Source organism: Rhineura floridana, chromosome 1, assembly GCF_030035675.1.
Source record: "Rhineura floridana isolate rRhiFlo1 chromosome 1, rRhiFlo1.hap2, whole genome shotgun sequence".
Taxonomy (NCBI): Eukaryota; Metazoa; Chordata; class Lepidosauria; order Squamata; family Rhineuridae; genus Rhineura; species Rhineura floridana.
In genome coordinates, this window is record NC_084480.1 from 317,761,451 (window position 1) to 317,785,161 (window position 23,711).

The 23,711-nt window shown below is 45.9% G+C and overlaps 1 protein-coding gene across 1 annotated transcript in view; it reads left to right on the top strand.

Moving 5' to 3' along the window:
* The window catches only part of ADGRB1 (adhesion G protein-coupled receptor B1), a 132,906-nt gene extending 110,125 nt beyond the window's left edge, over nt 1-22,781 (top strand). The window contains exons 11-14 of the mRNA XM_061608037.1: nt 1,180-1,889; nt 5,861-5,896; nt 8,223-8,327; nt 22,440-22,781. Coding sequence (XP_061464021.1) covers nt 1,180-1,889; nt 5,861-5,896; nt 8,223-8,327; nt 22,440-22,637 — 1,049 coding nt within the window. The 3' untranslated portion in view covers nt 22,638-22,781. The remainder of the gene's footprint in view (nt 1-1,179; nt 1,890-5,860; nt 5,897-8,222; nt 8,328-22,439) is intronic.
* The last annotated feature ends 930 nt before the right edge of the window (nt 22,782-23,711 follow it).

The window sequence follows — 23,711 nt, forward strand, 5'->3', positions numbered from 1 at the left end:
AACTTTTTAAATAGGCTTTTTAATATGAATTTTCTTTTTCAGTACTTCTGGATGCTTTTATTATTAGTATTAACAATGTTTTTATTGGGTTTTTTTTAAAAAAAATCTATCACATTTTTGTATGCAGTAATGCCACCTTGACATACATTTATGAAAAGAGCAGCTTATAAATAATTTAATAAATAAATAAATAAAAATAGACGTGTGCTAAGGAAGGGAAGAGCAGGCCTGGAAACCCCTTTCAGTTTCACACCCTGCGCAGATGTGCTTCAATGCTGGACTCTCTCTCTCTCTCTCTCTCTCTCTCTCTCTCTCTGTGTGTGTGTGTGTGTGAGAAAGATGTCAGTTTCACCATGTGTCTTTTACACAAATTGTAGATGGTGCAAAATGTTGTACATCCAACCAAATCTATTTTCTCTCTCTCTTTGCAATATGTGCAAGAATTTGTACATCCAGATAATGTACTGCTGTTCTCCCACTGCCAACTAAAATTAAATTATTTACTTATTTAGAGTGATTTATTACTTTCTTAATCACAAAGCCCTCTAAGCAGCGTACATAATAAAATTGTAGATAAAACGCAGCTAAAATCCACAAAACTATTAAAACATACCTACACAAAATAATTATCATTAAAGCAGATTAAAACTCAATACAACTTTTAAAATGAATATAGGTAACTAGATTATAAGTCCATACCAGTGGAAGTACAATATTTGTATCATAAATCAAACTCACTGGATTATATATAGGATCCCAAGATAATACAGAAATTATTATTTATTTATTGAAATGTGCAATCCCACCTGAGAGGCTCGTGGAATATGAGATTAATTTTAAACATAATCAGGCAAATTAGAAGTAGGCCATTTGTTCTTCCCTCCATGGTTTTCATACAAAGAATTAATAAATAGGAGGCAAAAAAAATCCACCACTCAGCAGTTGTTGCAAGCATAACCACTAATTCGGGAACAAGAATGGGGTAGAAATTTCACTAGCAACATGGGGTACAGAACAAAAGCAAAGTCATAATCCCTTTAGGAGCCTCTGTTCTGGAAAGTGGAGTGGACATGTCTAGGTGGTGTGATGGTGGTGAGAGTCATTTCTGTTGCTGTGTAACATAACATAACAAGTTTCATCAGTTGCTGATAATGTGCCTCTTTCACCCTGACTCGTTAGTGCTAAACAAAGACATCAGCACTTGCCGCACTATGACCATCACGGGGACTCTGAAGCGCCCGTCACTGCATGATGAAGAGAAGCTGAAGCTGAACCACCAGAAGGGTTCATCAAACTTTAACAGTCTTCCAGCCAATGTCTCCAAGATGCACCTCCAAGGCTCCCCACACTACCTAGGGGCCATCAACCTCAATGACTTCAGCAACCACACCCTCACTTTGAAGAAGGACAAGAGCCAGCCTCCCAAATCCATCTACATCTGCGATGGGGACATCTTCAAAAAGCTGGACTCCGAGCTCTCCCGGGCACAGGATCAAGCCATAGATACCAGCTATGTCATCCTGCCCACCAACACGGCCACTTTGCGGCCCAAACCACCTCCACCTCCACCGCCACCCAAGGATGATACAAAGTACAGCATCAGCATTGACCAGATGCCACAGACGAGGCTCATCCACCTCAACATGGCCACTGACCCAGGTTTTGTTGTCAAGAGCCCTCCAAGGGAGCCTGTGGTGATGAGCTGTGGGGAGGTTCAAGCTTCCCCAGTGTTGCAGCAACAGCAGCAACAACACCTCTCTCCTCTGCTGGCCAACAAATCTGGTGACTCACTGATGCCGAACAGCTTGTGTGACACGGGCGAGTCTAGCAATTCTGGAATGGTATTCAAGAGTGAGACAGTCTCCACCCTTTCCATGAGTTCTCTTGAGGTACGTGGCTCAGTGGTAGTGCACAAACTTTGCATGCAGCTTCCTGGACTAAGGGATAATGGGGTGAGGGATGAAATAGTGGTGTAGAAAATTATGCATGGAGTGGAGAGGAAGACATTTTACTTCCCTCTTTCATAATACTAGAACCTGGGGTCCTCCAATGAAGCTGAATGGTGGGAAATCCGGGATTTGGCCAGAGTGGGTTGAGGCAGCCCCAGATCAGATTGGGCCCATCCAGAGTGGTGCCCTGGGGTGGTGCCCTGGCAGCAAAGAGAGGAGAAGGAGACGCACACAGACAGCCTGTGTGCATTTCCTTCTCCCTTTCTCCTTTTTAATTAGGGCTTTAAGTTTAGGATCAGAGGCAGCATGACTCTCAATGCCACTTGCTGGAGAGCACAAAAGGGGACAGTGCTCTTGCACTCAGGTCCTCTGGGGTATTTGGTTGGCCACTGTGAGAACTGGATGCTGGACTAGATGGGCCCCCATTGGCCTGATTCAGCAGGTCTCTTTATGTTATTGCCAAGAAGGTATGATAGGTACCAACAGCCCCTTGGTTTTCTGAACTATTCCCTATGCTCATATGGAAGACTTGTGATAAAAAAAGATTCTTGTTGGGATAAAATAGCATAGTGCTATGAAGGTCACTCCAAAACGTTTGAAAGGCAGGGCAGGAAAGATAACGTGGAAAGTGGCAAAGAAAACAGTTCAGAAGCACTCTGCATTCATAATATGCGGTGTTAATTACTGAGAGAGGTCCTTAGATAACATTTGAAGGGCTGCCAGTTGAAGATCAGATATTATTATTATTGTTTGTTTGTTTGTTAGATTTATATCCCGCCCTTCCTCCCAGTAGGAGCCCAGGGCGGCAAACAAAAGCGCTAAAAACACTAAAACATCATAAAAACAGACTTTAAAATATTTTGTGATGTACAATCATTTATTCTTATCTATTTTATTTATTTAGGAAAATTTAATCAAAAAGTCACTCTAAGGGGTGTACATAAACAAATAAAAGAATTATCACCATTACACAGTTAAAATCAGCAAAAGTTAAAAGCAGACATTTATGTGAATCTGGAGATGCGTGCTGAAATTAGAAAACAAACAAACAAGTGTCTAAAACCAGTAGAGGCTGGTACCCCTTGGGACTGGTGGTGCAGAAGGCAGGGAGGCCAACAGAAAGTGCAGCCAGAATTAATGAGAGGCAGAGCCAAAGTAATTCTAGTCTTGACCCATCCTCCTCCCTGATTATTTCTACGCAGGCAACGATCAGACTAAAGAGGACAAAGCTTCAAGGCAATGCCGCCCGTTGGAATGGTGTAAATAAGAAGGCAGGCAGGTAGAAAGCAGACTGAGGCTGGCGGGGCAATGCCCCCTCCACGTAATGGACCACCCTCTGCTGTCCAAAACTGTATAGCGTGCCTGATGTTAATAGGCAGGGAGTTCCAAGGCACAGGTGCTGCCAAGCTGAAAGATCAACTCCTGAGCGTTACAGGGTACATACTACGTAGCACTTGTAAGTGCCAGCTCCGCAGACTGGTCAAGTGGGCACTTATTGCGCAAATTCATACAGGAAGCTGCTTTATACTAAGTCAGACCCTCATCCTGAGGGATCCCAGAGTGGTGCCCCAATATCATAAAAACAGCATGTGTTAAAGCAATTCAGCCATTGAAACAGTTCAGCAGTGGTTTATAAGCACGTCCCGCCTACAGACCTCACCCAAATGTCAGTGTGAAAATACGTGTTTTAAGTGGAACAGGTTCAGAGGAGGGCAACAAGGATGATCAGGGGACTGGAAACAAAGCCCTATGAGGAGAGACTCAAAGAACTGGGCATGTTTAGCCTGGAGAAGAGAAGACTCAGAGGAGATATGATAGCACTCTTCAAGTACATGAAAGGTTGTCACACAGAGGAGAGCCGGGATCTCTTCTCGATCGTCCCAAAGTGAAGGACACGGAATAATGGGCTCAAGTTGCAGGGAGCCAGATTTCGACTGGACATCAGGAAAAAATTCCTAACTGTTAGAGCTGTACGACAATGGAACCAATGACCTAGAGAGGTGGTGGGCTCTCCGACACTGGAGGCATTCAAGAGGCAGCTGGACAGCCATCTGTCGGGAATGCTTTGATTTGGATTCCTGCGTTGAGCAGGGGGTTGGACTTGATGGCCTTATAGGCCCCTTCCAACTCTACTATTCTATGATTCTATTATTCTAAGTTGCCTTCTAAAATCATTCCATGAGAGGGATCGCCGTATCTCTAAGGAAGAGAGTTCCACTACTTCAGTGTCAGCACAGAGAAGGCCATTTCTTGTGTCATCACATAAGAGGCCATGCCTGTCAACAGCACCACAAGAAGGCCCCATACCACCAAGCGGCTAGCTCAATTTGGTCGATAGGGGAGGAGGCAGTAGGATTTGGACCCTACATGTACGAGCAGAATGCTAGACTAGAGGGCCCTTTGGCCAAATCCAGCAAAGTTCTTCTCATGACACCTCAGAGGGTCACTCTCAGTCAACGTTAGCAATAATGGGCTAGTGAGGGAGGCCTGACTTTGATAAACAACAAGCCTTTTAAGTAGAGACCTTATCCCAGTCTGTGTCTGTGCTGGAATTGCTGTTTAATTTTTATTTTTATTTTAAAAAAAGATGTTTCTTAAGATGAGATATATAAACAAATAAATAAGCAAATAAAAGGCATCTTCATATGCATGCAAAATGGTGGGGGAGGGAGAATGGAAAAATATCTTGCACTTTCTTTACCATCTCTTCCCCAGCTCTAAAATGCTTCTTCCTAAAGCAGAGTTGGGGAACCATTTTCAGCCCAAGGACTGCATTGCCTCATGGGGCAACCTCGAGGGGAAGAGCTTCCATTGGTGGGTAGGGCCATAGGCAAGCAAGAGGCATTATCCCAGTCCAAGAGAACATTCCAAATAGGCAAAAGCACTCAAAGAGGTCAAAAAGTGGGGGCTGGAGAGGGACAGTTACATAGGGAGTGTCCCAACAGCCAAATACAGGGTCCCAGAGGTAGCGGTGGGGAAGAAATTAGAACAGTTCACATTCAAAGCCAAATCTATCAAATTCCCACTTTCCGAAGCAATATGAGAACTGCAACCATCCTTCAAAATTCACACTTCTCTCCGAAGTCTGCAATTGAGTTCTCTAGCCGAACAATCTTTACAAAGATGCACATAGTGGGGGGGGGGGGACATGCAAGAAAAAATGAACATATTAGTGAAAATGACGTACTAAAATGCTTCAGGAGAAATTGCTTGCAAAAATGAGTAAATTAGTCAAAACTGCATACAAAAATGTGTTTATTAGGAGGAATTCACACTAAAATGCTGAAGAATTTTAATGAGGGGTTTTTTTTAAAAAAAAAAAATGCAAATTGATGCAGAAATGTGGAGAACCAAATCTGAGATTAGAAAAATGAGAAACAGAGAACCGAAACTGACAGACCCTTTCCTCCCTACCTGGGAGGGGGGCACCTATGGATCCTGGGTTTCCTACCCACGCTGTAGTGTCAAGACCCGCCAAGATCCATCCATCTCCCTCAGATCCTCCCTGAGGATAAGAGCATTAAGAGAAGGAATGGAGCAAGCAGGGCTGGTTCAAGACATTTTTCTGCCTGTTTCCAAGAACAAGATACCCCAACCCCAATATCTACCACCTGGGACCAGGGACTGTATGCCTTCTGTCCAGTGAGAGTGCACATGTACATGGAGAAGCAGAATCATGACCCAGACGGTGCAGTGACCTACCACGGCTGCAGCAGCTGAAGCTCAACACTGCCGCCGCAATTGTTGTCATCGCTGCAAAGATTTCCATGGAGCGCCTCTTTGCGTGGCGCTTCCTCTGTGCAAAGATGCCTGTGAGGAATACCACAGGGAGACAATGTACACAATTTCATTGGGATGTGGTCAGTCCATGGTCAAGCATTTGTAATCTGTCTTTCTCTTTCAATCCCCAGAGACGGAAATCCCGGTATGCAGAACTAGATTTTGAGGTGAGTGTTTCCCCATTTCCATCATGAAGGCCCAGTCAGGATGAGAATAAAGCTTCCTGCCCCTCCCCCTCCACTGAATTTAGTTCAATGTGTCCCTAATTGGCTATTTCTACATAGAAAACGTCTGTAATCGATGACATACGTGTCCCAGGAGCCCATGATGTTTCAGTTTGGGTTTTATCTCTGTAAAAGGGAGGGTGTTAATTTCTCCACTGAAGCGTACAGCCATGCAAAGATGTGTGATCGATCAGTACACAGTGTACACAACACAGTACACAGTGTACAGTACACAACTTCTGGAAGCCGAGCATTAAAGCAGACACCCAGCAACCGTAGCTGCCTAGCAGGGCCGGCGTTTGCAAATGCGGGGCCCGATTGGGAACCTTATGGCGGACGCCGATTTCCGTGAAGCAGCAGAAACGGAAACAAGCACTGCCACTCGAGGGTTAAAAAAGGTGCAGTTCCCCCATGAGCACGGGCCCCCTGCTAAGCACGGGGCCCGATTGGGCCCAATCGGTCCAATCAGTATTTTGCCGGCCCTGCTGCCTAGAGCATCTATCTTGGTTAGGCATCAGGTGAAAGAATGAAGTGGTTTGGAAGCTACCTTATACCAAGTGAGACCACTGGTCCATTGAGCTCAGTATTGTCTACACTGGCTGGCAGCGGCTTTCCAGGGTTTCAGACTGGGAGTCTGTCTCAGCCCTACCTGAAAACCCCAGGGATTGAACCTGGGACCTTCTGCATGCAGAACAGGTGCTCGGCCACTGAGCTATGGCCCTTCTCCAAGAGGTTTCTTTTTGATGAAAAATCATATCCTGTAGCCAAAATAGGACCAAACAGTCATAAGAGGCAGGTGTCAGCAGTCTTGGGGAAACACCATGGTTAACATAGGTACAAAAAAAAGATTGAGGAGGGAAATAGCCTAACAGGGAAAAACCTTCAACAGCTCAGTGAGTACTGAGAATGATCAGCACCCATGGAATGCTTAAATTCCTGTTCCTAGGGAATGGAATGGAGTATCTTAGAAGAGGGCATGGCTGGCTAGTTGAAACCCTGAACAAGCACCTTGCCCATGGCAACATTTTGTGACAGGTCCCACTGGTTATAATCTTACACTTCAAACTTAAACATTAAAAGTAAGGTCCATTGAGATGAATGTTTTATAAGTCCTTTCCTCCTGTGGGAACCCAGGATGGTGAACAGCATAAAAGTACAATATGTACAATAAACGAGGATAGGGAACCTGTGGAACTTCCAGATGCAATTGGACTACGACTCCCATCATCCCCCTGGCCACTGGCCACACTGACTGACTGGGGGTAATGGGAGTTGGCATCCAACAACATCTGGAGGGCTACAGATGTCCTCCATCCTTAGCTTCTTGGCCCTACTCTGTGCTCCACTTAGCTGCACGCACAATATAAGGCGAGACTTCCAGGGAGAGCCCTGCGAAAGTGCCCAGTAACAATAGGGTATGCCTAAATGCAGGTGCTGTGCCAAAGAGAGCTGAATTAGTACCCACTCTCAGGGACCCCATGTGCAGATGGAAAATCTATTTTCACTGCGCTGAGCCTTTCTTCTTGAGTGACTGGAGAAAAGCTTAAAAGGAGGGAGGATCCCAGTCCTTAATTTTCACTTGATTAGGAGTAGAGATAGTGGAGAAATTCTATTCTGTTCACACTGAATGGCGAACCTATTCAGTTCACACTTTCCAAAACAAGTTGCATTTCTCCGAATTTTGCAGTGCCGTTCTAATGTGTACAAAATTGCATATTCTAGGGTAAAATGTGCATACAAATGCCCATTTACGGAAAACAATATACAAAAATCCATTATGCCAGGGGACATCGCTTTGCAAAACTATTAGGCATAGGAACATAAGAAGCTGCCATAAACTGAATCAGACCATTGGTCCACCTAGCTCAGTACTGTCTACACTGACTGGCAGTGGCTCCCTGGGGTTTGAGGCACAGGTCTGCCCCAGCCCTTCTTGGAGGTGCCATTGGGGATTGAACTTCAGCATGCAAAGCAGATGCTCTACCGCAATCCTACACTCCTTCCCCAATGTGAGTTTGCATACAAAAGTGTGTATCTTAGGAGTAATTTACACTTGTGAATTTTCAAGAGCCCTTTTTTAAAAAAAAATGCAAACTGATGTGGAAATGTGGAGCGCTGAACTTAAGACTGGAACAATGAGGAACTGAGAGGAAGCGAAATTGACAGGTTCACCCCTCCCTAATTAGGACTCCTCCTTCTCACCAGTCCTGCCTGAGGTTTTGATGGACCTGGGATGTCTTGACCTGTTTTTCTCACTTATCTGCTGCAGAAAATCATGCACACGAGAAAACGTCACCAAGACATGTTCCAGGACTTGAACCGGAAGCTGCAGCATGCAGAGAAAGATAAGGAGTCTCCAACCACAGACAGCAAGGTGAGTCCAGAGCCGCTTTCCTGAAAACTCCATCCCTTGGGGCCTACAAATGAAGGATCCGAGAAACTTCAGAACCTGTAATTTGGCATCGGTGGGCAAAATCCCACTATCTTTTATGCCTCTCTCCCCCATTTTTGGGAACCACATGAGGATATGTGCAGATGGAAAATCTACAGTCACTGTGCTAAGTCTTTATTTTTATGTGGCTGGAGAAAAGTTTAAGAGACTTTTTTTTCCCCCCGGACTCTCTGCAATGTCTTCTAGATAGAAATAAGGCGAAATGGGGTGAGTAATTCCTCATTCCCACTAGAAATTGCTCTGAATACAAAGCTGTGTTATTCTACAACGTTGCTGTGCCTCTTTCCCTAGGACAGTATCTATTGTGAAGCTGAACTCTGGACATAGTAGTAGTAGTAGTAGTAGTAGTAGTAGTAGTCGTAGTCGTAGTCGTAGTAGTAGTAGTAGCAGCAGCAGCAGCAGCAGCAGCAGCAGCAGCAATAGCAGTAGCAGTAGTAGCAGTAGTAGCAGTAGCAGTAATATATCCTGCCCTTCCTCCCAAAGGAGCCAAGGGTAGGTGGCAAACAGTAAAGTAATAAAACAATACAATTAAAAATAAAGCAAAAACATGTTTAAAACATTTAAAAACAAGAGCATCTTAAAACATTTTAAAAGTTTGTGCATAGATCCCACAAAGAAGTAAGTTAGGGCCTGCTCTTCTCACAAGGATCTGCAGCTGGTTGTGAGGAGCTGACTATGAACAGTGTTGTGTCCTCGATGAGCTGGCTTTCACCATGACAGATATCCTGCCAAGTCATATGTGACCAAGGTGACACATGTGTGCTACAAGTGGAACAGGCAGTAAGAGGGTGTGATACCTCTTAATAGGAACAGGAAGACTGATATCATAGTGCAGAGTCTTCAGCCTGCAGGCCTAATTAGCCTGGCCAGGCCTCTCCATTTGGTCTCCAAGGCCATTTCAGCTAAGCCAAGACATGCCTACCTGCCCTATGCCTAATGTCATACATGGCGGTTTTCAAACCCTGCCAGTCCCGGTCAGCTGATTGGCAGTGCCTGCAAAGGCCAACAGAAAGTGCTCCACAAAATTTCAAAGTGCTCTGCAAAACAGCTGATTGTCTGGTCTTGTAGAGTGGTTTTCAAAGCGCTAAGTGCTCTGCAAGACCCTGTGGGCAAAAAATTAAAGGTCATCTGACATCACTGTGATGTTTAGGTGAGTAACAGATGGGCACTCCACTGTTGGAGGCAGTCTGCCTTTGTATGCCAGTTGCTGGGAATCACAAATGGGGAGAGTCCCAGTGTTGCACTCCAGTCCTGCTTGTGGGCTTCCCATTGGGGCATCTGGTTGCCTCTGTGAGAACAGGATGCCAGACTAGGTAGGCCATTCGCCTGATCCAGCAGGGCACTTCTTATGTTCTTGTGGACTGCAAGGGGTGACAGAGATAATGGTCTGGCCCACAGGACAGGTCCAGTTCCCCACCCCTGGCACAATATCTGGCCTACATTACTTCCTGTGCTTTAGTTCCGAAGATCAAAGGCAAAAGTCCCCAAGATCAAAGAGGGATGCACTGTACATATACAGGACTGGTCTCCAGAGTAGCTTAACCTCATACTTTGGACCGCACTTGTTCAAAAAGTTGACCATGACTGAGCTAAGTAGAACGGGAGATCTGCGTAGTTCTGCTTGAGGAACGACTTTCTACAGATGGATTATGGTTGTGTTTTCAAAATCACCGTCCTTTATTCTTGATTAATTAAGCCAAGATTAATCATAAATAAATGTCACTTTCTGATATTAGCCTTACGATTGTTATAACAAATAATTATCACTGTTTTCTTTAACGAGGGTATAACTTCAAAAGCAGTCAAGACACTATTTCTAGAAATAAAGAAGGCCAATAATGTCAAGATATTAAGGGCCCTTTTGGGGATTACTCTCCAGTTATGAATGTTCCCTTTTTCCATCAAGCACTATGCTTTTAAGGCGAAATGCTCTTGACTATTGACCCCCATCCCTTGTTATTCCACTGTTCTCTTGGACTGTTTCTTGGCATGTGCCAACCCAACTACATTGATCAAAAGGCGGGGAAACACCCTGTTCTCTTTTATATCTTTAGGCTATAAAACGATGGAGTGTTTCTTCGGGTGGAAGTGATAAAACTAACACTAGCGTAAGTCTTACTGCCTGCGTTTCCTTAACAAACCTCATAGAGATATCCCCTTCCAACCTTCCCATGGTGCATGATGCATCCTCACACCTATAAACAACAACAAAATCTGGCCCTCTCAATCACAAGCCAAGCACCCCTTGAATGCTTCCTTGACCCTTCCACACCTGACATCACACAGCAAAGAGGACCCCACGCACGTCTTCCAATCCATCCCCCCTCATTGTGAAACCCTTGGCTGCATTCCTCCCACGCCATCCCTAACTGGCAATCTCTTGCCTTGCCAAGGGCAATATGCAAAGATGGGCAGCTTCCACCATCTTTCTCAGTAGCATGTTTTGTTGTTGTGAAGTTTTTCCATCATCCTGAGGAGAAAGTGATTCCATGGCTACTCCAGTGAAGTGCATTGACAGTAGATTCAGGAAATACCCTGTTCCCCACCCCTCAAAAAGAGTTTTCCCACAACACATCATTAATGTTTGGGATCCACCACCTCAAGAGGTGAGATAGTGATGGGTCTTCAACTTAGATGGCTTTGAAAGAGGATTAGAGAAATGCATGGGTTGGGGATAGGGTTGACTGATCCTGTATCTTTAGAAGAGAAAGTCAGCCAAGTGCAGGTGTTCTTGCAACCCTGTAATGGGAAAAACCACAAGGTGGAATTCTCCCTTCCCCCTGCACACCATTTAAAGATACAGAAGACCTCTTGGAGGCCGGGCCTGGCAACCAAGAGGTCTTCTGTATCTTTACAACTTGTAAAGATTGACTCCCTCCCCTTTGCTGCACACGCAAAGAGAGTAGAAAGATAAATGAGGGTGCTCCTCTGAGATACACCCTTCCACTGATGTCAGACATGTAGGACCTAACCCCCACACACACAGGAAATGCAGGTGTCTCAAATGCACACCCCTGGGATTCACTGCATTTTGAATAATGATACCTATTTGTTTCCGGGCCAAATTCAAAGTGCTAGTTTTGACTTATAAAGCCTTACACGGTGCGGGACCACAACACCTGGCGGAACGCCTCTCCCGATATGAACCTACCCGTTCACTACGTTCAACATCAAAGGCCCTCCTCCGAGTTCCGACTCACAGAGAAGCTCGGAGGGTTGTAACGAGATCTAGGGCCTTTTCAGTGGTGGCCCCCGAACTAAGGAATAGTCTCCCCGACAAGGTGCGCCTGGCGCCTACACTTCTATCTTTTTGGTGCCAGGTTAAAACCTTTTTATTTTCCCAGGCATTTTCACATATTTTATTGTTGTTAATATATACCAGGCTGTTAAATATTTAATATGTATGCTTTTAGTGTTTCTATTGTTATTTTATTGTATTTTATTGTATTGTATTTACTTTATGCTGTGCACCGCCCAGAGAGCCTTTGGCTTTGGGTGGTATAAAAATTGAATAAAATAAAATAAATAATAATAATAAATAACAGTTTGAAGCTGGATCGAAGCTGGCTTGGAAAACATACCAAACAGAAGTATTTCACAATAAATGACAAGGTACCTTTGCATTGTGGCTAACATCATGTGTACACACATTTAAAAAACCAGCAATGGAAGTGCACTGGAGCCAGAGTAAATGGCAATGTGTACACTAGGGACAGGGATGAAATTCAATTCAGTTCTTGTTTAATATGAATCTGTCAAATTCACACTTTCTGAAACGATATGAGAAACAAATCACATCCATCCTTCGAAATTCATACTTATGCAGTGCTATTTATTCTCCAACCAACCAGTGTTTACAAAAAATGCATGTATTAGGGGAAAGCGCATAAAAATGAAAATATCCGTGAGAAGAGCATACAAAAAATGCATTATATTAGCAGAAATTGCTTGCAAAAATATGTACAATAGTCAAAATTGCATATAAAAATGTGGTGATTAGGAGAAACCGGCACTAACATGCTGAAGAATTTCTATGAGGATTTTTTTTAAAAAACACACATGCACAAATGCAGAATTGTGGAGAACTGAATTTAAGATTGGAAAAATGAGAAACTGAGAGAACTGAAATGTACAGATCTGTCATGGCCCCGTCAGAGGACTCATCAGACGAGGATGACTCGGGAGTAACAGCAGCAGACCCAGAAGCAGCAGACCCAGAAGGAGAAATGGAGGAAACTCCTGAGAACCCAGCTCCTTCTCCCCCTCAGCTGCAGAGCACCCCAGACACAGCTGAAGCCCTTCAGCCAGACGCAAACAGTGAACAGGATACTCCCCCCTCACCTGCAGAACGTAGACAGCAGAAGGTCAGGCAGAAGAGGGGCAGGCCTGTCCACTTAAGCCCAAAATGCTGATGGCTCACACCTGCTGACAAACCTGCTCCTTAAAAGTCAAACCTTGGCTTCAGCTTGTTGCTGACTACAATGTCAGGCGTGACCACTGTGTGTCTTCCTATCCCCTGACCCTTGCCTTGGACTGATCTCTCGGCAAACTAGACCCGGACCTTCACTGACGTCTCTTCTGTATTTCTGGCTTGGCACGTAAGCTTTGAACGGCCTCTGCCCTTATCTTGCTTCCTCCTTGCTAGCCTGGCAGATTTATAGCCAAGCTGCCGGCTGAGGACTTACGGCCTGGCAATTACCAAGGAATCTCCAGCCCTGCCTGCACCCCCACCGACACTGCTGTCTCAGTGAAGAGCTGACAAGATCCTTCCATCCCGAGCGTACACAGCCCCAGTGGATGGACTCTGTCGCACAAAATAGTTTTGCTTGTTTTTCCTTGTGAGTTCCCATGAGGTTCCTTCAGTTTCTGTTCAAATTGAATGGAGGCATTGTGCATGTACATCATATTTTCATTTTTCCAGTGTTGAGACTGCCTGACTTGAATTCTGCACTTTGTTTTTCTCTCTGCTAACCTCCAATCTCTCCCCGGCAGATATTTTGCATGGAAAATCCCTTTGCTTATTGGTTGTTGGTGAGGTCTGCCGTGTGTTTTATTTAACAGAATGATGCACCAGTTCTGAACATCTTAAAAGGAAGCTATACCGCTTGAGCCCTGAGCACACTATCTTTGGCTGCTTTATTAAAGGACCCTGCTGTCTTTACATCTAGATAATTCACATCATGCCACTTAGGTTGGGTGGTGCCCCACTCAGCAAGAAGTTTTAAGAAAGGAGTACTTCCTGTCAAACTGTGCAAGACCAGACCTCCCTCAAGATGGCAGATAATTTAGAGCCTTGTCATCAGGAAACCCACCTTGAGCTGACTAAGACAGCCTTTCCCAACTAGTGGGCCACCAGATGTTGTTGGACCACAACTCCCATCAGCCTCAGCCAGCATTGCCAATGGTCAGGAAAGATGGGAATTGTGGTCGAACAACATCTGGTGGCCCACTAGTTGGGAAACGCTGGACTAAGACCAAAAGTCTTCCTATCTGGGAGTGGGGTCATGTGATCCCTCTATGAACTGGCCACACCACCATGGAGCAACAGGTAGAGGTTTTAGAGCCCAGAGACATATGGCACGGGTGGAGAAAGGTGGCATGCACCAGTTTGTCACTTATAGAGCTAACTCTCCACCTAAACCCTCAAAGTGCTAGCTCTGATGATGACATAGGACTAGATATTGGATTAAGCGGTGCTTTAGCAATACCTCCCATGTGCCTCTAAATACCAGTTGCTGGGAATCACAACTTGGGACCAGTTTACTTGCGGGATCACAAGTTATCCCATATGTGCCCATTCAAGCACTTTGATCTGTGGAACTAGTACTATTCCACAGGTGCCACATAATACTTGTTCCCCATTTGTAAGAAATAGTCATTTTGGTGTGGGATCACCTACCCCTCGGAACTCCTTTGCTGCATCCTTTTCCATGCCTGCTTAAAAACTTTTTTATGTGCGTTTTAATTTACTGCTGTTTTTATGTTTTTAAACATTTTAATTCCTTGTTTTTAACTGTTTTATTGATAATTTTAATGTTTCTTGTTCAGGTGGAATATAAATTCGGTTAAATAATTCAGTTAAATAACAGGTGAGGAGAATGCTGTATGCTGAAGTCCTGATTGAGGCTTTCCAGAGGAATCTGGTTGGCCGCTGTGGGAACAGGATGCTGGGCTAGGTGAGCCACTAGCCTGATCCAGCTCCCAGGCTCTTCTCATGTTTAGAACTCCATACACTACACTCCTCACAATTAGATCTGATGGTCCGTGGCATCTTCTTGGCAAAATTTGGGCTGTTTCATCAGCTTATAGGCCTATGCGTTTTTAACCCATTTTTAACAAGATGTTTTCAAAGCTTTTTTAAAAAAATGTTTTTAAAGTTGTTTTGTTTTGGTGTATTTTAAGGTCTGTTTTTATGATGTTTTGATACGTTTTTGTCAGGCCCAGGATGTGACTCAGGAACCAGACCAATGGCTGTAGTTAATTCGTGTTTTATTAGGGTAATGTCCAAACAAAGACTGCGTTTTCTCATGAAGCAATACAGGGATACAGGTCCTGAGGCACTGGGAGAAAGTTGACAGAGCAAGGGACTTCTTCCCGCCTGTTCTTTAAGAAGGGGCCAAACGGGCGCGCAATCTTTCGCTCCTCCTTAACTGCCCCTCAGGTACTGCCCGCCTTCCCCCCCTTCTCTCCTGTCTTTTCAGCTGTCTGCGTGTGCGCGGTGAGGGGGGAAGCATCACCCCCTCCTCTTCTGAAGTTTCCGATTCCAGGATGGGGGATAGGGGAGGGACTGATGGTAAACTGCCTCCCCGCTTTTCGGCTGTGAGCAGCCCTCCCTCTTTCCCCTCTTGCTCTGAGCCTGAAAGAGGGGGAGGCGTGAGAATGTCCAGGGAGGGCTCAGGCTCCCCGTCGCTAAGCGACCTTATCACTGGCAGTTCCTCTGTTTTGTCTTCGCTCCAAAGGGGGGAAGTTCCTCCCCCTTCCCTCTGCCATCCATCCGAATACTCTTCTCCCAACTCTCCGGGATCCAGCTCCCCGGGATTGGGACCCCAGCTCTGCCTTCCGACACCATCCCCCCTCCCAGGCTGTGCCCCCCTCCCCTTGTCTGGCTTGGGACGGTGGGGAAAACATTGATGGAAAAGTTTTACCAATTCTGGAGCATGCACATCAGCTGCATCTTCACATGATCTGTCAGCCACCCCATAGCCTTTCCAGTGAATCAAGTACTGCAGCTTGTGGCATCTGATCCTGGAATCTAAGATCTCCTCAACTTCAAACTAAAGCTGCTCATTTACCAGGAGTGGAGCTCCGGGAGGTTCCTCCGGCCGTAACTCACTGGGAGGGGCGGCTTTCGTTAAGAGGGATCGATGGAACACAGGATGTATTTTAAACGTGTCAGGCAGCTTCAGTCGGTACGCCACGGGATTGATTTGAGTTTCTATTTCGAAAGGACCCACCCTCTTGTCTTGTAATTTTCTACATTTGCCTGGCATCTGGAGGAAGCGGGTGGACAGCCATACCTGGTCTCCCGGTTGAAGGGGGGGGCCCTCCTTCCTGTGCAGGTCAGCAACTCGCTTGTACTCCGTTTTGGCTTCGTTTAACTGCTGTTTCAGTGTCTGTTGCGCCGCTTGCAATTCCTTAAGGAAGTTCTCAGCTGCCGGTACCAGCATTCCTTCTGAGCTGCTTGGAAAGACTTTAGGATGGAATCCATAATTAGCAAAGAACGGGGTTTGTTGAGTGCTGGAGTGCAGAGAATTGTTGTAGGCGAACTCTGCAAAATGCAAATATGATACCCAGTCAGTCTGTTGATAGGACACATAACTTCGTAAATATCTTTCCAAAACGGCGTTCAAGCGTTCCGTCTGCCCATCTGTCTGGAGGTGATGGGCGGAGGAGAGTTTTAATTCCGTCTGCAACTGTTTCCACATTGCTCTCCAAAATTTGGCTGTGAACTGAGTTCCTCGGTCTGAGACTACGCTGTTTGGCAATCCATGCAGCCGGTAGACTTCTTTTATGAATAACTTGGCCGTTTCTTTAGCCTCTAAGGCCCCTGCACAAGGAAGAAAGTGTGCCATTTTGGTAAGTAGATCCACCACTACTAAGATGGCTGTCATTCCTTGGGACTTGGGTAGATCAGTTATAAAATCCATGGAGAGGTCCTTCCAGGGTTCGTGTGGGACAGGCAACGGTTGTAACAGTCCTGCTGGTTTTCCTGTTTGTGTTTTTGTCCGCAGACAGACAGAGCAGGACTTTACATAGCTTTCAATATCCCGACGCATTTTAGGCCACCAGAAGTCCTTGGCCACGTTCTGAATGGTCTTGTAAATCCCAAAGTGTCCCGCTGTGATGGAATCATGACACTGGTGTAGGATTCTGAGCCTTAATTCCCCTTCTGGCACATATCTGGCGGTTTTGAACCATAACAGTCCATTTCTCCAGTGAAAGGTTACTTCTGAGTCTTGACCTTGTCCCGTCTCCTGCTGATATTTTAGCATGTCTGCATCTTCTTGTTGTGCCTTTTTGAGTTCCTCTTCCCATGAAGGCTGGCATACTCCCAACGTTAATTTCTCTGGCGGGATTACATACTGAGGCTGGTCCTCGGATTCACTTTCTTTGTATTGTGGCTGTCTGGATAAGGCATCCGCTCTCTGGTTTTTGGCTTGGGCATGGTAAGTAATCTGGAAGTTAAACCTAGTGAAGAACTGGGACCATCTTATCTGTCTCTGGTTCAGCTTTCTGGCAGTTTGGAGGCTTTCAAGATTCTTGTGGTCAGAGTGCACTTCAATTCGATGAGAGGTCCCCTCTAGGTATTGTCTCCAGTTTTCAAAAGAGTCCTTGATGGCCAGCAGCTCCTTCTCCCAAACTGTGTAGTTCTTCTCTGCAGGCTTTAACTTCCGAGAGAAGTACGCACAGGGGTGCAGCTCCTTCCCTTCTTGGTCTAATTGTAGCAGGACCCCCCCCGATGGCAAAATCTGAAGCATCTGCTTCCACTACAAAAGGGCAGTTCGGATCAGCAAAGCGCAGAATGGGCTCAGTAGCAAACCTTCTCTTCAGCTCCTCAAAGGCCTCGGTGGCGTTCTCTGTCCATTGAAACTTCTTCTTCCCCCTTAAACAGTCAGTCAGAGGAGCTGTTAATTTGGAAAACCCTGGAATGAACTTTCTGTAATAATTGGCAAACCCCAAAAACCGTTGTACATCCTTTTTGGTGACAGGTTGGCCCCAGTCCAATATGCAGCTTACTTTCCCTGGGTCCATCTCCACGCCTTCCGCTGAGATTCGATATCCAAGGAAGTCTAGAGACTTGAGGTCAAATCCACATTTCTCTAATTTAGCATACAGGTGATTTTCTCTCAGTCTCTTCAACACCGTCTTCACATGCTGGTCGTGGTCTTCCTGGTTCTTTGAGAACACCAGGATATCATCTGAGTAACAGATTACATACGTGTCCAACAAGTCTCTAAACACGTCGTTCATGAATTTTTGAAAAATTCCTGGACTTCCACAAAGCCCGAACGGCATGACCAGGTATTCATACTGTCCGTAAGCGGTCAAGAATCCTGTTTTCCATTCATCTCCCTCCTTCATTCTGATCAGATTGTACGCTCCTCTCAAATCCAACTTCGTGAAGATTTTTGCAGAGCGCAGTCGGTCCAGCAATTCTGAGATCAGGGGCAGCGGGTAGCTGTTGGGGATGGTGATCTGGTTCAATGCACGATAGTCGTTACAGGGTCTGAGTCCCCCCCCCTTCTTTTTCACAAACAATAGTGGCGCTCCAGCAGGGGATTGTGAGGGGCGTATGAATCCTTGCCTCAGGTTTTTATCCAGGAATTCCTCCAGGGCCTCCCTCTCATTCTCTGTGAGAGAGTAGATTCTCCCTGATGGGATGCTGGCTCCTGGCACTAGGTCAATCGCACAGTCGTAAGGGCGGTGGGGGGGTAAAGTCTCTGCCTCTTTTTCATCAAACACATCTTTGAATTCTTCATACTTTGGCGGCAGGGTCACTTGCTCGATCTCTTGCACTGCCCCTGCTAAGGTGTTCTTGATTCCTTCAGGTTGACAGTTCTCCTGGCAATACTGTGAGGTGAACCACACCACCGCCTCCTTCCAACTTATTTTGGGTTCATGCTTTGCTAGCCAGGGCATTCCCAGAATCACCTCAAAGTTCGAGAGATCTGACACGTATAGCGAAATGAACTCTTCATGCCCAGGGATTTGAAGTTTCACTTCCTCCGTGGCTTGTGTCACCCCTCCTGACTTCAGGGGTCTCCCATCGATAGTCTCCACAGCTAGGGGAGCGTCCAGTTTCCACCGGGAAATTCCATGACGCTTGACTAACTTTGCATCAATAAAATTTGTGGAGGCTCCACTGTCAATTAAGGCAGTGGAATTAAACACCACTCCTCTGGAAGTTGTAATCCGAATAGGCAAGACCAACACCCCCTTTGAGGGAGGTTGGATCGTTGGGGGGCCTTTATACAACGCTGCCCCCAGTCCACCGGCCTGCATGTGGACTGGGTGTTCTAGTTTCCCGACGGCTCGGCTTTCCCCCCTTTCAGTCCACAGTCTCTGGCCACATGGCCCGGCTTTGAACAATAAAAACATAAATGTTCCTGGCATCGTCTTTCCTTTTCTTCTTCCGACAGTCTTGGCCTAGCCCCTCCCTGTCCCTCAATTGCATTACCTGCCATCCCTGCAGTGGGAAGGGTCTTGTTGCGGGATGCCGAGGCTGAGTATCTCAGGACTTCCTGCTTCCTTTCCAGGCGCCTTCCTTCCATCCGGTGATCTCTCTGTAGGCATAGCCGGATGAGTCCTGGTAGGTCAGCGGGGGGGCAGGTCCTGGCCAACTCATCCAGGATTTCAGCATTTAATCCACTCCGGTACATAAACATCAGGGCGGCGTCATTGTAACCAGTTTCCTGGGACAGAATTTTAAAAGCGTTAGTGTACTCGGAAACAGTCCCTTTAGCTTGCTTCAGAGCGCCTAGTTGCCGCGCTACTGTTTCAGCCCTTTGCGGGTCTTGAAACATCTCGGTCATCTCCTGTATAAATCCTCTGTACCTTCCTAAGACAGTATCCTTTCTCACGAGATACGGAGTCACCCATTTTGCAGCTTCTCCCTCCAGGAGGCTAATCATGAAAGCTACTTTAGCCCCATCGTCTGGAAATTCCGTGTGCCTGACATCCAGATATAACTCACATTGAGCCACAAAGGTTGCCAACTGATCACTTTGTCCTGCGTATTTTGGGGGCAATCCAATGGGAACCTTTACTACGGCAGCTGGAGGGGCTGTTCGCATCTGGTCTATCGTGGCCTTCAAGGTTTGATTATCCGTCTTCAGCGCCTTGACTGCTGCTAGCAGGGCTTGAACATCCGTCTGCAAATCAGCTACCTTAGTCCTCAAGAGTTCCACTTCTTCCATCTCAGAAGTGGGGTTCGTCCCCCCCGCTGCTCCCTTTGACATCTTGTCCCAGTCAAGTGAAGAGAGCGTTGAGGGTGATTTAGGTGGCTCTGTCAAGCTGTCAGGCCCATGATGTGACTCAGGAACCAGACCAACGGCTGTAGTTAATTCGTGTTTTGTAATGTCCAAACAAAGACTGCGTTTTCTCATGAAGCAATACAGGGATACAGGTCCTGCGGCATTGGGAGAAAGTTGACAGAGCAAGGGACTTCTTCCCGCCTGTTCTTTAAGAAGGGGCCAAACGGGCGCGCAATCTTTCGCTCCTCCTTAACTGCCCCTCAGGTACTGCCCGCCTTCCCTCCCTTCTCTCCTGTCTTTTCAGCTGTCTGCGTGTGCGCGGTGAGGGGGGAAGCATCACCCCCTCCTCTTCTGAAGTTTCCGATTCCAGGATGGGGGATAGGGGAGGGGCTGATGGTAAACTGCCTCCCCGCTTTTCAGCTGTGAGCAGCCCTCCCTCTTTCCCCTCTTGCTCTGAGCCTGAAAGAGGGGGAGGCGTGAGAATGTCCAGGGAGGGCTCAGGCTCCCCGTCGCTAAGCGACCTTATCACTGGCAGTTCCTCTGTTTCGTCTTCGCTCCAAAGGGGGGAAGTTCCTCCCCTTTCCCTCTGCCATCCATCCGAATACTCTTCTCCCAACTCTCCGGGATCCAGCTCCCCGGGATTGGGACCCCAGCTCTGCCTTCCGACACTTTTTAGCGCTTTTGTTTGCCACCCTGGGCTCCTGCTGGGAGGAAGGGCAGGATAAAAATCAAATAATAAATAAATAAATATAAATATAATATCTTGTCAGGGAGATCTGGCTTGGCTGAGCAGTTGTTACCTCTGCAGTTTTTAAGTGAACATTTTTAATTTTTATTTTAAAAGCATAAACAGTGTTTTTTACACTAGGCTCCAGAAATAATCATAACCAGAATGTGAAGGTTCCTTGTTGAATCAATCTTCTGCAATGCTATGGATGGTAGTGGTGTCTTCATTTCACCAATCTTTTCTACTTCTTGTATGCTGAAAGTGAGGTCTTCAGTTTTCCCCAGTTTGGGGGGAGGGTGGTGGCCAGATATGGCCAGAGACTGAAGTCAGTTTGGAAAATGTATTTTAAATACATCATCAGAAGCCCAGTGAATGCATTTTAGTTTATGAAAGACGTAAGCATGATCCACAAATAATACCAATGGAAAATCAAAAGCACATTATAAGTGAAATAAAATGTATTAAAACATCAGATAAAGTGACTATTACATGCAAGGATTACAATATGCAGAATTAAAATTAACTACCACTTCACCATTGCTGAACCCAGCATTGGTTCAGTTAAACTCCACCAGCCCCCTGCTTAAAGCTTAGTATATTACCAACTGACCCAACTGTATTGCATTTTAGTTTTAAGAGAAGAACATAGCTACCAATCCAGTGTGAGGTTCTAGGAAGCAGGCTGCTGTAGTCTTAGTTACATGATTTTCCTATTGCTCCTTGCTGGTATGGTGAGTTCGTAGACAGGTCACATGGCCCCACCTCTGTGATCCCTCTTGGAGGCAGGAACTCCAGACTGATTGGCCAGGGATGAGATTTCAAGTGACATCAGGGATGTGAATCATCTGCCATATTGTGGGATGGGCAGGGCTTGCATCGGTTGTCAAGAAATACCTTTTCTCTTACTGCTTCTACAAGCAATTGCTGCCAATGTCATTAGTGTAACAAGCCAAAAACAAAACAAAACTGGATGATGCAATGGATATGACATGCACCTTTAAACCATAGGGTACATTCTAGGCACCCAGAGGTTTCCCCATCCACCCAAACCCACATCTCTCTATCCTCTATCATGGCTGGCATGATCTCAGCTCAAGGACCCATGGCAGCCAATCAAAAGTACTCAAGGAGAGGGCAGAGCAGAGTTGGTGGGGTGAATGGCCTTGGGAGGAGGTGTCAATCAGTGGCATCTCCAATGTCAGTGGGGCAGTTGAATCCGCTCTGGGTTTTAATCTGAGCTTTCAAGGAGCTGCCCAAGTTGGTCTCAGCTCCTTGAAAGTTCAGACTAAAACCCGGAGTGGATTCTACCGTCCCATTGACAACGGAGACACCAGCCACCAATGGTGTCAACCTGGGAGATATATGGCCTGCACAGAGTCTCTAGGACTGAATGGAGAGGCTTGGAGGACCATATTCAGCCCCCAGGTCTGAGGATCCCTACCCTCTGGTAGGGGATTCATATCAGTGCCACAGTGCTGAGGAAAGGGATGGATTTGTATCTTTCTCTTCCAATGCCATTGTCCCAATCCAAATTGCCCTCCCCAGTCCTGGACACGGCTTTAATTTTGTAAATGCATGCATACACTGCAGTAGGCATATTTGTCAAATACGCATCTTCTCCAATATGGGGGGGTGTACCTTTTTAAAGTTAGTGTCTGCCACCTGAAGCTATTGTAAATACTTGCATTTAAAAGAATGAATTTCAAAGCAATCTACTTTTTTGTAACTGATCTATCCACCCAATTAAATTGACATAATCTTTTATGTCCCCCTCATAACCTAATTTATTGAAATCTAATTTATTTCCGTATTTTCTTCCTTCCTTCACTGCAGCAAGAAAAACAGCAGACACCAAACAAGAGACCCTGGGAAGGAATCCGGAAGGTCCACTCACCACCAGCGTGGGTTAAAAAGGACATGGAGCCTGTTGCACAGTCTCCCTTGGAACTCAAAACTGTTGAGTGGGAAAAGGCGGGTGCCACAATCCCCTTGGTGGGACAGGACATTATTGACCTCCAGACAGAGGTCTGAAGAGGAAAAAGAGAAAAGAGACTCTTTGTTTGTCCTTTTCGCCCCGGAAAACAAAACAAAACACAAAATACAAACAGATAAAGAATTTTTTTAACAAATAAAAAAGAAAAAGAATTGGAATTGAATGGAATTGAAATGGAGAGAGAGAGAAATCTGTTGGTTTCTTTTTGGAACCTTTCAGTTAAAACTGTGTGAAAATGGAGTAACCTTTGTGCTGTTCTCTGCAGAGAGAGTTGGGGGGAACTATTACTTTGTAGAGCGTAGTAGCAGTAGGTGCAGAATGACACGCAGTCTTTCCCAGGTAAATAAGCTGGCCGAAGGGGGGGGGGAAGAGAGCAGGGCCACGGGGGAAGGAAAGAAAATGGGGAGAAGGGGAGGATTAGAGTCGGGTTTTTTTTTAAAAAAATGAATGAAACCAGCCTTTTGTGACAAAAGGATGGTTGGATTATCTTTACCAAGAGGATGCTGATGGCCATGATGTAGCAATGGATGCCTGGAACAGAAGCTCAGGAGGAGCACGTGTGAGCACTGGGTAGCCACAGTTCCACTGGACATAGCCTGTGACCCATTGGCTCTTGTACAGGTGGAGGGAGGAAGAGGAATCTGTCCATCTCCCTTCTGCCCCCTCACAATCACCAGAAAGGCGTCAGGAACTGAGATCCTCAACCAAGAAGCCTCCTCCTCCTTCTCCTCCTCAAGTTGGATTTCTCCAGCTAACTGAGAGGATATCAAGTTGAGGTAGCAAAGTGGGATGGAAGAGGGAGCCCTAATGGGGGGTGGACTCCAAAATGTCTTCTTCCATGCTGGATTTTCTGAACTTGTAAAACAAAAAGTGTGATGTACGGACAATGAAGAGAACTCCTGTTAAGACAATTAAGATCCACTCAACTGGTCTCCAGATGAAATAAAGGACTTGATGGGGAGGGTTTTTTAAAAAAACAATCAGTCAGACAACAACACAAGAGTGTAGGTCATTATATTGACTATTAGTAGATCCTAGGCCAGCTCATTGTGGGCCTTTGTACAAAGGGTTCACATGGCCTCTTCTTTTTGTTTTCAAAAGACCTGACATCT